Source organism: Olea europaea, chromosome 15 (assembly GCF_002742605.1).
Source record: "Olea europaea var. sylvestris chromosome 15, O_europaea_v1, whole genome shotgun sequence".
Classification (NCBI taxonomy): Eukaryota; Viridiplantae; Streptophyta; class Magnoliopsida; order Lamiales; family Oleaceae; genus Olea; species Olea europaea.
The window spans coordinates 13,593,454-13,609,998 of NC_036251.1; the positions used below are offsets into that span (position 1 = coordinate 13,593,454).

The 16,545-nt window shown below is 34.4% G+C and overlaps 1 protein-coding gene across 2 annotated transcripts; it reads right to left on the reverse strand.

The window, feature by feature from the left end:
• Positions 1–2,705: 2,705 nt before the first annotated feature.
• On the reverse strand, positions 2,706–11,750 carry LOC111410234 (protein EMSY-LIKE 3-like). Of its 2 annotated transcripts, XM_023040495.1 has the most exons (11): positions 11,441–11,750; positions 11,304–11,361; positions 7,446–7,657; positions 7,243–7,352; positions 6,919–7,165; positions 6,624–6,845; positions 6,475–6,543; positions 4,710–4,946; positions 4,555–4,623; positions 4,403–4,466; positions 2,706–3,059 (listed from the first exon to the last, which is right to left on the reverse strand). In XM_023040495.1, exons 3-11 carry the CDS (start codon positions 7,572–7,574, stop codon positions 3,013–3,015), a joined length of 1,194 nt encoding a protein of 397 aa, XP_022896263.1. In that variant the 5' UTR covers positions 7,575–7,657; positions 11,304–11,361; positions 11,441–11,750; the 3' UTR covers positions 2,706–3,012. The 2 variants fall into 2 exon arrangements, with proteins under 2 accessions (XP_022896263.1, XP_022896261.1); XM_023040493.1 differs by lacking the exon at positions 11,304–11,361.
• Positions 11,751–16,545: the final 4,795 nt, after the last annotated feature.

Genomic DNA, 16,545 nt, shown 5'->3' on the forward strand with positions numbered 1-16,545 from the left:
TCTTGTAAGGACATGTTAAAAAATATAATCCCGCATACATAGACCAATTTATAAGGGTTTGGGCAACTCCTACTAATAAGGTTGACCTTTTAAGATATAACCCAAAATCTCAACAACTTACACTAACAAAGCATTTTACTTTCTTAAATAAAATGCTTTGTTAGTGTAAGTTGTTAAGATTTTGGGTTATATCTTAAAAGGTCAACCTTATTAGTAGGAGTTGCCCAAACGACCAGCTTGAATTGATTCTTATACAAATTAGGGACAAATAGAGTTTAAATCATTTTTAAAATCCGGAAAAATTCATATATACCCATCAATAATAAAACATTTCATGAAATACTATTTTTTTTAATTTAAATTCATTATATACTACATAGTCGGTATATTTTTTCCCGATTTACTGGTCTTCACATTTCCAAAAATATTCATATGTAACTAATAAGAGGGTGTTTGGGGCTCATTTTCATGTAAAAATACATTTTAGAATAGTAAATTAATGAGAAATATGAGGAAAAATTTTTGATGTACATATAATATCATTTTAATAAGAATGTGTAGTTGAAAAGAAGAGAGAAAAAAATACATTTTGAAAAAAATAAGTACCAAACGGAGCCTATGACAAAAAATTTGTAAAAAAAAAAAAGTTTGAATTTCATTATAAAAATGGTGAGCGCCTTTTTGCACATAGGCCCACATTATGCAGTCAAAAGAGTAGGCTATACATGACGTTTTGACAATGTCTAATCAATCATGCTTGGTGTATATTGTCTTTGACAATTTTTCCGTCAACAAAGTAGTAAAAGACAATGTATAAGTGGCAAAATCTATGCCTAATGCCTAGGCACAATGACATCTTTTCACGCCTTTTAAAACACTGATATTTACTGTTATAATAGCTTTTTAGTCGCATATTTAGTAGGTGTTTATAAAAAGTTAAAATTATGAATAGGTATAAATGAGTAGTTAATAAGTGTGCATTAATTGTACGTTCCTCTAATTGTGGATTAAAATTGCATTGGCTGAATTTTATATAATAAATCAAACTAGTGAGTTTGGTCCTCATAATTTAGACAATCTACCATTGTCTTAGATCCTTTTATCATGACAGACCAACCATAAACTAACTTCAATCGGATTGATTTGGTTTTGACACAGATCTTAACAAAATAAGTGATCCCACGACTGGATTGTTCCACCTTTTGATACACAATTCCATGTATGGTACGAGAGTGGACTAAGTTCAAGGTAGGAGAATTTGTTACTTCTTAAAAAAAAAATGAAAACAAAAACAAAAAGTAAAACAGTAATAGATGAGGAAACTCAATATTTAAAAGTCGAGGAGAAAATTGAACTCTATTATTACGCCTGGAACATAATTACATAAATTTCAAATTCTCTAATCGAAATTAGACGGCACAAATCTCAACAATGGCAAGCTAGAGTTAAGATCGAACTAAAATCTACGACAAAATGCCTTTATTATTGAACCAATTATCAATTATTCATAATTTTAATTTGATCGAAAACAAATAATGAGTTTTGCCGCAAAACTCATTATTTGTTTTCGATCAAATTAAAATTATGAATAATTGAACCAATTATTTGTTTCCAATGGGGATCGGAAGCCAAAACTTTCACCATAAACATCAAAGAAACTGCAAAAATAGTGAAACAATACAAATAACGGAGAATCCCCATCGGAAATTGCATCACAAGTGCAGAAGAAAGAGGGCTAATATTTAAATCGTATCACTTTTCATTGTTATCCATTGGGATTATGATTAAATCAAATCAAATCTGTTTAAAAAAAAAAACTCATCTTGTACTCTAGCTACACCTACATAAAGGCCACGAGTTCCAAGAATATACCTACAGAAATTCTAAAAAGCTTTTTCTTAGCTTAAGAAAATAAATAGTCAAGTCAGAGAGAAGGAAGCATAGAAAAAGGGGTCTTTCATGTGCATTTTTTGGTCCATCACAATTTTTTTTTTAAAACAATCAGGTTAAGATACTTTTGTGCAAGTGATTATTTATTTATTTTCGATGGGGTAACCATTAAACATACCAATGAGATAAGAGACGCCCACAATTTAAGGTCACCCTCTTTGAGTTCACTCACAGCAACTATGCTAGGAAATCGGACAGAAGTCTCGAACCTAAGTATCAAAATCCTAACCCTGGAGTCGAGGTATTTGAAGTAGCATCAAATAGCTCGAGTACAAAACCACCATTTGTGCTGGAAGAAGAGAGTAATAACCCATCCTCTACTCGTCTCGTTTCTTCACTTCAAATTTCTTTCAGCCTTACTCTTGACGATTTCGTTTCTCTAAACGTCATGAATCTTCGCAAAGCTGGCAACTTCTGAAAGCACCGTAGCCGTCCAAAGAAGTAATGTGTTGTGTGCATACCACAATGTAATTTTACTAGAGGCTATTTTGCAGGAAGAAAAACAAAAGAAATAGGCCGAAATAAATAAAATCAGAGAAAATTTTATTTTATTTTATTTTATTCTTCAAGAAAACCCTTAAAAAATGGTCATTAAAAGTTTAGAACACACGACATGATTAATAACTAGGTTAAATGATTTGGCCTATTAGGACACCATTGTATGCCTAAACTTTCTTGATGTATTTCAATTATTGACAAGACTAGCACGACGAACACTGTAATATAACTTAAATACCAGCGATTTAAAAGGGGGAAAAAATAAATAAATAACTTTTTACACATGTTAACGGCAAATGTAACAATTCCCCACAAGCACTGACCTATAATGAACAATTAGAACCCCATCTCAGCTACGAGTTGGCCTAACTAAAATAATTAAACATGAGCTAATATTCGCTGAAAAATGGCATTATACAACACAATCCCAGGATTAAATCTGGCTTTTACCATACCTTTAGTCATTAGATACAACCCAATGCCACCTGCCCTAAATAGACACTATCAAAATCTTCTTTGCTATCCATTTTACTGGACTGAACTAACCAAGATGGTTCGGTTTTGTTATTCTCGGCCCATCAGTTGCTCATGCAAGTAACGATCATCCTCGTCTGTTAAAAGGGACACAAGGATAACCAAAAACAATGTGGTCAAGAAATATTACAGCCAAAAACAATTTATAAATGTTTGAACTATTCCTCTTAATGAGGTTGACATTTTAAGACGGAATCCCCAAAGTGTTCACATGATATCAGAGTACATTATACTTCAACAAGCAATTCAATCCAATTACGATTAAAAAAAATGACCACGAAGATTTCAAGATTGATTTGCTCAAACGATCCACCATCTTGTAAGGACATGTTAAAAAATATAATCCCGCATACATAGACCAATTTATAAGGGTTTGGGCAACTCCTACTAATAAGGTTGACCTTTTAAGATATAACCCAAAATCTCAACAACTTACACTAACAAAGCATTTTACTGTCTTAAGTAAAGTTGAAAGCCAAATAACAAAACTCAGACTAGTAACTATGGCATTAACAGCACTGACTTGCTAATACTGTTCCCGTTGATTTTGCATATAAAGCCAGACAAAACTCCAATCAGAATGATGTTTAGCAACGTGTTCATACTAGTACTGATGATGATGATGACAACAATAATAAAATCATGAAAACAACTGCTTGCCTCAATTGAGTTTCAACACATACACCGTTGAAAAGGTAAGCAGTTTACGACCAACAACATACATAATTTACTACAGAGTTAACACCATGAGAAATCATTTTACGTAACAAAGTTTCCTTCGTGGTTTCAAACAGCTTTGCTATTTCTCGTAAGAAATGGTCTCCCATTTGTTTCAAAAAGTTTTGCCAATGGACATTATGTCAAATTAACTAAATGATGATGGGTACTCAAACCACATAGGAGGTTGCGCTGTGGTCTCTGCCAGGGTTTAAATGCAACATCGATAGTAGGATATCAATGATGCAATCAAGCTAATTTATAATGGACATGGATTCGTAGAGCAGGATTTATTTTTTTGGGCGTTGGTCCAGAGGGATGATAGGTTTTCTTCTGGGCTGGAGGTACAGATATTTTAATTTATACTCCCTTTTAATTTTTTTTCCAGAAAAGGATCAACATCTATAAATTTCATTGTAATACTGATACATGATGAACTAGGAAGACCAGGATCCTCCCTTTCAAAAGTGGATGCTTTAAAAAAATATCCAGTTTTCAGCGACAATTACTGAAGGCAGGACAAATACATTTGAGCATCAGATAGCAGAGTATAATGTTTGCCACAACTAACGGGTAATCGAGTAGGTAATTTTTTGGTCAGTAATCAAAGCAGGAATTGACAATTTGAAGCTAAATTGATAAAGCAGAGACCATCAATTTTAAATATCATCAGATCATCATAAATTGTACTGCAAAGTCATACCACTTTCGCCACCAGATATATCTGCAAGCCTTGCAAGGGTCTCAGTAAGTGCTTGTTCATGCTCCTGTTTTGACCAACAGGAAGAATAGCATTGAACCTACTAGTAAATGAAGTAAATCTACAGAGAGAAAAAAATAGGAGTGCTTTCTAACCTTCAGAACTTTCTTTGCCTTTTCTATCTCAGCAGGGTCCGGATTACTGGACCCAAAAACCCTCTCCACCTGCCAATGTCCAACAGTCAACACCCAAATTAAGTAGCACTTCTGAGTATTTAACTATATATACCTCTCAAGCAACTTTTACCTACCTCCTTAATTAGATTATCAGTAGGAAGCAGTTGAATGATGTCAGATCCCTTCTTTCCAATGCCATTCTGCGATGGTGGAAAATCCTTCCTGGATTTTGTCAAACCCCTACCTCTTCCTGCACCAGGAGCATTACCTCGCCCAGTAGGTCGACTCATCCGATGGCCTGATGCGCCATAGCCTCCACGACGAGAAATTTCAGGGTCTTCACCTTCCCACTGTATATCCTCAGGAGAAATCTGCAGATGAGACATAGAACAAGATCAGACTAAGACTTAAAACATTTTGTTCCCTGTGTAATAGTTGTAACTGATCAACTAAACTTTCACGAAGGGTTACATAGTTGTACGACATGCAAGAGTATAGAATAAAAGTAGATGATTCTAAAGAGTAAGATCTCTTGCAGAACCAGAGTGGAGTCAAACGAGCACAGAGATTTAAAATCAAACACTTAAAAAAGGCAAATTTTGGATGGTTTTCTCCAAAATAACTCACTGGAACAGAAATTAAATCAATGTGGGGATTGTGGCTTATAAGTAGAGGTCAACACTAATTAAACATGGAAATTCTACAAGAGGAAACAGATATTACGTCAGATAGCTAGAAAAATCATCAGCATATTGGTGTACACATAATTATTTTTAAAATAAACTTTGGCTAACTATTTTACATTATCACTTAATATGGGAATTGATTCTCTCTCATAATTTAAGAGCATTAATTCGTCAGAATCTTTTAAACTAATTCCAAAAGTTATACCTAACATTACATCTAATTTGACATCTTGAAAAATTCTCACCTAAAACTAGTTCAGGCTAATACATCTATTTTGGAATACAGCCAGTAGTATGACTTACGAAGCACAGATACGGATACGGATATGCAATTTGAATATGATACGATATAGGGTACGCTGATACGACTTTTTAAAAAAAAAAAAAAAAATTAAGATACATGGATACATGTTATAAAATTCAACATGATTTCATTAATTTAAAAAAATAAATAAATAAAAAATAAAACAGAAGCATAATAATAAAAATAAAATAAAATACTAAAGCATTTTATCTTAGTCCTTAATTGTCCAAATTTCATTTTCTTTAACATCATCAACACTAGCTTCTTCATTATTATTAAAAATAGCACTCTAACTTCGACTCATCTAATAATAGATTAGCAACCTCAAGCAGTCCAATGCCTTCAAAATTATTATATAATCTTCAACAATGTCCCATATTTTGAATACTCCTTTTGAATAGAGATATAATTTTCTTGTTAAACTAATTGTGTATTATCAATAAATATAATTAATATTCAATAAGTTATTAAAATAATTAAAAAATACATACCCAATATATATCGAACACGTATCAAAAATTTTAAAAATATAAAAGAACTAAAAGAATGCATCCGAGGATATTCCAAGCTTGGATTCGTATTGGATACGGATACGGATACGTAGTGAGCTTATAAGTATCCGTGCTTCTTAGCTTACGACCCTCTGACATACAGATACAGATCTCACTATTTAATCAAAAAAAAATTTTATTAGTGAGATTTCAAATTCAAAACCTCTATCCAAAAAATTGCTAATAACTTTTTGCCTCTAGGTCTTACTTGAACAGAAGCAACATCTAAATGATGCTCCTTGGCTGTCATGTAAATAGTATAAGAAATGCTCTCATATATAAGAATAAAGCACTTGTCTATGTGTGACATATATAAAAAATCAAATGTTTAATAACACGAGAATAAACATGCATATACCTCAGCAAGATTGACCCATTCCCATGTTTCGTTTGGAGTACCGTAATCATAAACAAGAGCATGACGATCCTGGGGGAACAGTGAAGAGACAGGTCAGAAATTGAATAAGCTCAATGTGAAGTCTACAAATCACCACAAATCAGATATACCTCAGTTGCATTATAGTCAGTTATGACAGCTTCATAGAAATTATTGTCATCAGGCCATCTGGTCCTTACTTTCCGTCCGATGAATTGATCAAGAGTAGCTCCTTCAGCAGGTTCATTCGGTAGGCCACCAGAAGTAATACGGTTACCCAATTGACCTCTACCAGCTGGGCCAGAAGAGGGATACTGCATTTTCATTGAGGAAGAACCTGGAGGAATCTGGCCCTATCAAGGAAATTATAAATGAAATTAGAATCAAAAGGTGTATAGGCGCAAACCTTGTAATAAAAATACATACAGATTTAGGCTTTTTCCCCTTTGTCCCCATCATGGGTCCACGCTTTGCAGAAGACGAAGATGGCTGGCTTGCCGTGGCCATTGCCTGTGGGTGGAAAGATGGCCCACCCAAGGAATGAGAAGGCAAAGAGGAAGCTATTTTCCGTTTCTTGCGAGAAGCTGATACAGAAGGACTGGGCATCGGATCATTGACAGCTTGACTAGCACCATGCATGCCAGGTTGGAGCACACCTGACTGTCTCCATTCCCTGATAGCATTTCCCAAATTTTACTCAAAAGAAGCAATGAAATTAACACTATAAATTCTACTAAATTAGACAAGTACCTTATTCTTCGTATAGTTTCATCTGCATTAACTCTACCAAGAAGCTCCCTGTGCTCTTCATTTGACAGTCGTAACTCTTTCCTCAGTTCAGTTATTAAACTTTCCTTCTCCTGAAGAAAATACATTTCATTGAGCGGTTATTTAAACCTGATCAAACAAATATGTCAGAATTAGATTCAAGTCTTCAATGTGACAAGAGGTACCCAAGTAATGGCATCGGCTTGTGCTTTAAAGGCTTTTAAAACTGAACTGTATGCGTCTTGCTCAAGCTGGTGAATTTTGGCTTCCATATCAGTTTCATCATGCATTCTAGGATATGGGGTAGCACCCATGACAGCAGGCCTTCCATTCACAGCAACGCGTCCACCTCTCTGAATTCTATTTTGATGTGGTGGAGGAAGATCATCATCAGTTCCTGCAACACAAAGGTATCAGTACTGAAGCCAGGAAAGGAAATTGTTTCATTTGGATAAAGAAGCCAGTACACACTAAAATGAAATCAAAAGGAAAGCAATCTGGAGCGCATAAAAATAAAGTTAGACATGTCATCCAAAATTTGACAATTAGAAAGATGAGGTTTAGATAATGAAGCCGGTTGAACCACTTTTACACAGCTTAATACGTGTTTATCTAAAAGCTTAAATTATTAGAGATGGGACATATATATCATTTAAATATTATCTTCAACAAAGCCTTGGAAGATCAGGATCATGGTTTTACTTTTACACAACTTAAAACATCTAATGAACATATACTTTTGTAGCGAAAGCTTGAAAGTTCTTCCGACTGACTGATTGAATTCATAGGTGATCATTTGCCAATTAGTGCTCCAATTCATACATCAAAAGACACCTTTCTGCATATGTGCAAAGCTTATTCCTTCACATCTCCTCGTAGTGAGAGTAGAACGTGATCTGATCAATACAGCTCACTGTTAAGCAATTCTAGTACTACTTTTAGAAACAAAGAATTAAAAAAATTAATAAGGAATCTGGACGCCTGGTTGTCTCTGTTTCCATCTTTACGCATTATAAGAAAGTGGATCTCCAAATAAATAACATGTTATTGCTTACAAGCATTTAGTGCTAATGGAAATACTAATCATAATCAAAGCAGATAAATTCAAGACACCTGATCATCTAAGTTTCTGTCATTATATAGAATAAAAAGGAAGCAGAGAAACAAACGCCACCATAATGGGTAGGAGTAGACAAATGCCTTCAAAATCTCTTAAGCTTAAACACCCTTTCCAATAGCATAGCCATAAAAGCGAATTTCAAAATATTAGGCATGAGACATTATTATATGGCTTCAAATGATTGAAGAAAAATATACATAAGTGAAGAGTTAAGATAGCTGTTTTAATTAAGTTCCTAGGTTTATAAAATTAGAGATGCCACGTGCGAAGGTGTTGACATGGACATGCATTTACTTCAAGATTAATTTATCACATTTCTTTACAAAGATCGCGACAAGGTTGTATGATTCTATCTAACTATCAATTTATCTGCCCATGTATAACAATAATGATGATGAGTGTTTTATATCCAAGAAGAAAATGCACGAGTAATTTTCATTTTTCAAAAGCAGCCAAAATATGCAGACCTGGAAAGGTAAAGGGCCAGTGGCAAGATTTTGGTAAAAAATATTACTCATGCACGCCGTGAGTCAAACGCACAGTTCAAAATTTTAATAAATTTCCATAAATGTCGAAATGTAAGATATAACGCAAGAGTAATCACAAAAAACTACAAGATTTTGAATAAGATAATATGCTGCCTGTTTTCATTTTGTGGAAGTCCCCGACAGAGAAAAGGGCTATAGGTGATGGCAGTTCTACTTCTTATATAGAGAGAGGAAAACTACAAGATCTTCAATAAGATAAATTTTTCTCAATTTTCATAAAATAATTAATACTAATTCTTATAGTTTCTTCTTATTACGTTACATTGAATCAATATTTTAAACACAACGGATTGATTTATATGAAATTCAACTTCTCCATCGTGTTTCTAAAAATTTCCAAACAATTTCCAAAACACGAAAGGAAAATGAAACTGTAAACCAGGGTACACATCCCAACATTACCATGATAACACGATCACAAATTCATAGTTGATATTTAACTTCTTCCCCATAGTAAAATCGTTGATCAAGTCCATCCCACTCCCATTTTCAGATAAGAACAAATTCTAACACTCTTGACATTTCTACTTCTGAAACAAGCGGTAGAATAAATTCAAACATACATAAAAGTTTTAAGCAACTACCAGATGGAAACTCAGAGATAGGTAATCATATACATTCAACCAAGAAATAGAGTTTTTAAGTTCTCAGTGTTGGTTAATGAATTTTAATCATCACAATGGGAAATTAATTTTCCTTTGAAGATTAAAATCATGTAAATAAGGATTTTAGTGACCTTGAGATCATTGGATTATAAAATCCTCACACATAAAAACGAGAGATGATAACATTTTGAAGGAGCTATTAATGGCCTAACCAATTACTTCCTCCCTTAGATCTTCTCCCTTGTTCTCTACTAGGTGTAATTCCTTTTTGGGGAAAGTGAAAAGTAGTTAACCCTAATCCTCATTCAAATTATGCCAATAAAGTGCATATTTATAATGCCCTATTAGGGTTTGAAAATTGCACAAATTTTCTTGGATTTTATTGTAGTAGGCTAATTAAGTCACACACCTTTTATTGGAATCAAGAGAGGGACCTAACCGGACTCACATAACCCAAGCTCCAATAGATGTTTTCAATTGGGTCAACTCTGACCAATTGACATACATCTATTAATCCCGGCTTATTCTACCAAAAAATCGAGATTGCACTCTTGAGTCGAGTGATAGTTATAGAAGCAAATTATGATCCAATAACAATATCCTCTGATTATTGTTCCACAAATCAACCCCATTTGACCGTCAATATGTTGAAACTGGCAAAATGACTGTTTTGCCCTTCAACATGTATTACCCTTTAAGTCCCATTTTCATACGGCAAATTCGTTGTGATCAAATCACAATGTAAAGTTCAACGATCTCATCGTCGACCTACTGAGCTCAGATTCAATTTGCCTAGGAAAGTACCTTAGAGTGACGATCGTCTCATCTCAATGATTAATGGATTCCAATATTGTAAGTATATGATCTCTAATTGTTTCGACCCGATTCCCAAAGTACCGAGATCAATCTTCTATTTAAGACTTCACTCATTGGTATCTCAAAGAACTTGAACTAGCAATCAAAGGTACATTACTCACTTAGAATTTACGTGACCTATTTGATAATCAAGTAGAGTCTCATTTCAAACAATCACAAATGAGTTATCTACACAATCCCGTTCAATGTGCATTGAAACACATTATTATTTCTATTTCAAGATCTAGATAAATCTTAATAAGAACAATACAATATTATCAACATAAAGCGTCCAACTTTATGAACCGATTGTGAACGACATAATTTTGATCACATCACAAATAGTGTCTTACTATACCCGATCCATCGAGTAATACAATTTGTGACATCCTATATGATCATGGAACTTTAAACAATCACTTCAAATTATAACACGCAAATAAACGAACATAAATTCATAATGTGATTTTATAGAACACTACTCGAAGAATGGGCATCAAACTAACACTCAGATCCCTTTATTTCTTTTAACTACATCTGTAAACTTTATTATTTTTCCCCACACTTTCAGTATAACAGAGAGTAATTAATTTCTCAATAATTATTGCAGTTCTTAGAAACTTGAGAGGATTTTACAATAATCTAAGATGGCATCTTCACATAGACCACTATCAGATTCGTATAGTAGCGTATCGGCGACAAATATACTCGAACCCTCATATGAATACAGAATTCTCCCCAGCTCTCTCTTTTATAACAACCATAACCACTTCAAAGTTCAAACATTTAAAAAAAAAAAAAAAAAAAAAAAAGTTTGACAGTGCAAAGTCTAAAAGACCTAGCTACAAATTCAGTCAAACCAATTCTTAAACCGCAAGAAATTCAAGAAATGAAACTCCAAGACGTAATTTTTACTTTCAATAGTGCCCCGAGTCGCCGACAAATTCACATACAGCAACAATGCATATCATACCTACACAAACCCTGACCTCAATTTACTAAATTCATCAATTTAAAACCAAATTACATGTTATCAGGAAAAATTTACTCACCACTGCTATCATACGGCTCGTAGTCCATTGCCAGCTTTCTCGGTGCCGAAATTCACAACTTCTAGCAGCTTAAAGTTCTCGAACCCTAAAAGAATTTTCTCGAGACAACTCGAAATTATGCTTTTAAAACATGAAAACCTCGAAAAAACATGTGAAATATTCTAACTTCATAGAGTTAAATCAACATAGACATTAAGTTTTGGGGAAGAGGCGAATCGATTTGTGTGATTTGCGTGTGATACAGTATCCCAGTAAGTGTGCAAGGGATAGGCGGATGTGAAATATGTTTATAAACTTTGGTTAAAATAGAGGGGTTGAATTCCGTTTTCTGATTTTGTTATACCAAAGCGTTTTTGTGTTTGATTCAATGGGTAGGGGTTTGGACACGTGCGAATATTTTTCATTGACTTCCATTTCAATCATGAGGGAGAAATAGAGTGCTCTTGTATTTTCTTTTATTTGGGTTGAAAACTTATCATATATGATGAAAAGGTTTATATTTCAGAAATAAATAATTAAATTATGTAATGAGATGTGCTCATAAGGTATTTTTTTATGACAAATAAGACAACATTTTATTTGTTAGCTAAAACTAATCGGTACAAAAATAGATATAAAATTTGGGAAGTCACTGAATCAAGTTGCGTTTGTAATACTAGTAAACGTTTGTGCCTGTGCATGAACTATCTTATTGACACTTAATATAACAACATTACATGGTAAAGATTTAAAACATAAAATTAATTCAAAAACATTTTATAAGACACTACTTTGTGCTTTGCAACTCCGTTGTAGCTATCTAACTCTAATTTAGAAAGAGGCAACCCACGTGTTTTGTTGACTTTAGTCCCTCCCAAATAGTTGTGTTGTGGCGTAAGCTATGAGTACCTTACGTCACGGCACACCACCTGTGTTGTTATAAACCTTTCCTTCGTTCACAGTTGTGTCAACTTTAAGCTTTCAGATGATTTTTCAGTAAAAATTCCAATATGAAAATTGGCCTCCGTGTTCACAGATCCTATATCCCTACAAACCTTCAATGATCAATTGGATGAAGTGATATTAAGTTAACAAGATCTTGATGATGTAGAAGCAGCGTGGTGATACTGCTCGGTTAGTTATTTTGCTGAAAGATTTCTAGGGAAAACAGCCTTGTTGCAATTGTGTGATTCATGGAAGGTACAATATCAATATTTTGATCATAATGGTGGTTAGTTGATCGTCAAATTTGAAAATGAAGCGAAACGATTAAGTGTACTTCATGGGGGCCTTATTTTGTTTTTGAGGCTCTTACTGCTGAAAAACATGTTTCGATACTTTGAGTTTGATGACAAAGAGGTTAACTCTATGTCGGTTTGGATCACTTTATGAGAATTGCCTTTAGATTGTTGGAACGTGAATGCATTGGGAAATGTTGCTTCCAAAATTGGAAACCACTATCAACTAACAAGCTCACATCAAGAAAAGGTAGACTATCTTTCGCAAGAATACTAGCTAAATTTGATGCTTCTATAGAACTGGTATGGTTAGTTAAGATAAAATTGCCTAATGGAAGGTCTAGGGTCCAACAAGTTTGTTATGAACACGAGTCCACGTATTGCTCTACTTCCAAAGTGGTTTGACCATTTTACTCTTGGTTGCAATTTAAAGAAATATGTTGCAGGCATAAAAGATAATTCCAGTAAGGTAAACTCTTTTGCTATTCCAAACAAAACTGTTTTTGCTAAAGATACATAAAATATGGTTGGAACTTCAATACAGGCAATCTCAATTGTGTACAACAGTTTGGAGAAGGGGATTTTGTAGCATGTGCAGCAGGGAGTCCATGATGATGTTCCTTCATTGAAGTTGACATAAAAAAGAAGGGTACAGATAAGCTTAAAGGACAGGGTTCGGAGGAACAATATGTTACTCACCGACTTGAAGCAAGTGATAACCTGCATTTATTGAAGTCAGGGACTGAAAATGTATTCCCCAACTTGCCAGGAATGGAAGCAAGGGTTGCAAATTGTGAAGACCCAAGTTCAAAGGCAAGTTCAAATGGAAAGCTTAAGGGAAAACTTCGATGAGCAACTGTAGCAACCAAAAAAGATAAAAAGATGGGAAATTCATTTCTTATATCATCATGAAGATCGCATGTTGGAACATTAGGGACATAAACCTGCAGATTGTGAAAGTCCCAGTTTGAAGGCAAGTTCAAATGGAAAGCTCAAGGGAAAACTCGATAAGCAATAGGCTACAACAACCAAAAAAGAACAAAAGATGGAGAATTCCTTTTTATATCGTTATGAAGATCGCATGTTAGAACTCAGAGACATGAACTTACTTCTAAAGCAAAATGCATTCGATACTTCATGACACAATACAATATTGACGTTATGGGCATTTTGGAAACAAAACTTTATCGGTCAAAGATACATCAAGTTATGCAGAATAAATTTAGCGATTTATTGCCAGTAAATAATTTCTTCACTCATCAAAGCCGATGGGATATTGATTTTGTGGTATCCCTTGAATGTGAAATTGAAAGTGTTGGAGACTATGTCACAAGTCATCCATTGCATTGCTATTTGCAAGGTAACTTCTTTTACCTTTCAGGTTAGTTTCGTTTATGCTTTCCATACAATTGTTAGCTGAAGGCCACTTTGGAGCAACATTATGGAGTTTGGTTCGAATTTTCATTGCCATGGATGATTCTTGGGAATTTTAAGAGTGTGCTAAAGAATGATTAGAAGTGCAATGGAGTTGAGGTTACTCTATATGAGGTGAAGGAGTTTGCGAATTGTTGCCTTTATATTGGTCTTACGAATGTGCCGTCCATAGGCTATTTTTATACATAAACCAATACTTCGGTTTGGAGCAAAATTGAAATAGCTAATGAAAGATATATGGGTGCATGTGGGGCTTCATAGCCTTGCTGATTTTTAGCCTTTGAGGTGCCTATCTGATCATTCAACATGAATTGTTTTACTTTTTGAACAAGAAGATAATAAAAGCAAGCCTTTTAGACTCTTCAACAAGTGGACTAGTCATGGAGACTTTCATCATCTAGTTCAAACAAGCTGGAATCAAAAGATTATGGGGACGAAACAGTTTATACTTTGCAAAGATTTACAAAATCTCAAAGTTTCATTAAGGCAACTAAATGCTAAGCATTTCACACACATTTCAACTAGAGCTGAAACAACATCAAGGGACTTAAAATTCTACACAGCTGGAACTACATGACCAGCCAACTAATGTTCAACTCTAACGTATGGTGGCACGATTGAGAAAAGAAGCCATGAGTTTATGAAAAGTATAGAGGAGTTTCTATTTCCCAGAAGCAAAATATGCATACTAAAAGAATAGTGAGAAATGCGATGATTCTTTCATTTGGAGGTCAAAAGGAATGCAAAACGGAATTATATTAATATAATGCTTAAGGAAGACGGGTCTTTCACAACTTTCAAAAATAGGCTGCTGATGAATTCATTGATTTTTATAGCAAACTACTGGGAATAGGCAACCTTGGTCAGCCTATTGATTGGAGTATTTTGAGAACAGAGCCTGTGGTATCTTTGGAGCAAGTCAGAGGAGTTTCTATTTCCCAGAAGCAAAATATGCATACTAAAAGAATAGTGAGAAATGCGATGATTCTTTCATTTGGAGGTCAAAAGGAATGCAAAACGGAATTATATTAATATAATGCTTAAGGAAGACGGGTCTTTCACAACTTTCAAAAATAGGCTGCTGATGAATTCATTGATTTTTATAGCAAACTACTGGGAATAGGCAACCTTGGTCAGCCTATTGATTGGAGTATTTTGAGAACAGAGCCTGTGGTATCTTTGGAGCAAGTTGAGTCCCTTGTTAGGGACATTCAAGACAAAAGAGTAAAGAAGCATTGTTTGGCATTTGTGACGACAATTTCTGGGGCCAAATGGTTATATGTCACACCTCTTTAAAAAGTCATGGGAGAATTTAGGTATTGATTTTGTAGGAACGGTTGAAGAATTTTTTCTTCAAGATCTCTTCTTAACAACCAATCACATGATCATTGCATTGGTTCCGAAGTCAAGCCATTTACCAACTGTTGGGGATTATAGTTTGGTTGCTTATTGCAATGCGATCTACAAAGTAATCACCAAGATTCTAGCTTTAAGATTAGGTCCTATTCTTAAGACTATTTTGGATCAAGCAGATGCCACTTTTGCGGAGAAATGGAGCATGATGGAGAAAATTCATCTTGCTCGGAAGCTTTTGAGGCAATACAACCGAAAGAGAGTTGCCCCTAAATGCCTTCTTAAAATTGATTTAAGGAAGATATATGAATCAATTAATTGGGTTAAAGCCATGCTTGAAAGGATTTGATTCCCTACTAAATTCATTGATTGGTGATAGAATGCATAACCTTCGTACACCATAGCATTAAACGGTAATCTACATGGTTTCATAATATGAAGAAAGGGCCTTAGGCAAAGGGATCCTTTATCTTATTTTTTGTTTGTGTTATGCCTTGAATAATTTTTGAAAATGTTGAATGTAGCCACCAAGAACACTGAGTTTAGCTTTTCCATCCTAAATGCGGACTTTTAAAGATCATACATTTAGTGTTTTGCGAATGATTTGATACTTTTTGCTAGAGGAGATGTAATGTCGGTTCGTATCTTAATGGATTGCCTATCTAACTTTGGGAATACATCGGGATTAAAGATGAACACAACAAAATCCAGCTTGTATGCGCCTAGAATTTATGGACAAGAACTAGAGAAAATCTAGGAATTAACGAACATATCAAAAGATACAATGTTGTTTTGCTATTTGGGTACCCTGCTTGCAGTCGAAAAACTAAAAGTCAGTTGCTTTGCTCCATTTTTAAACAAAATTACAGCATACATAAGTGCATGTACAAGTTCTTCACTATCCTATGCAAGAAGTTTAGCAATTTTGACGGCCTACTCGAAGGAGTTGAATATTTTTTACTGTTTATCATTTCAATTCCAACAACAATTACTTCAAGAATCATTAGACTATGCCGTAATTTCCTTGGAGGTCTAAGAAGCCATTGGTAGCTTGGAAGAATGTTTCCCCCCCCCCCCCCCCCCCCACCAAAAAAAAACACG

Bases quoted from the DNA above. Each gene is read 5' to 3' on its own strand.
- LOC111410234 (XM_023040493.1), bottom strand. From the start codon at position 11,468: ATGGACTACGAGCCGTATGATAGCAGTG. The intron at 7,658-11,440 runs GTGAGTAAATTT...TTTGTGTTGCAG, and splicing joins CGAGCCGTATGATAGCAGTG to GAACTGATGATGATCTTCCT. The intron at 4,624-4,709 runs GTAGGTAAAAGT...GGACATTGGCAG, and splicing joins CTGATAATCTAATTAAGGAG to GTGGAGAGGGTTTTTGGGTC.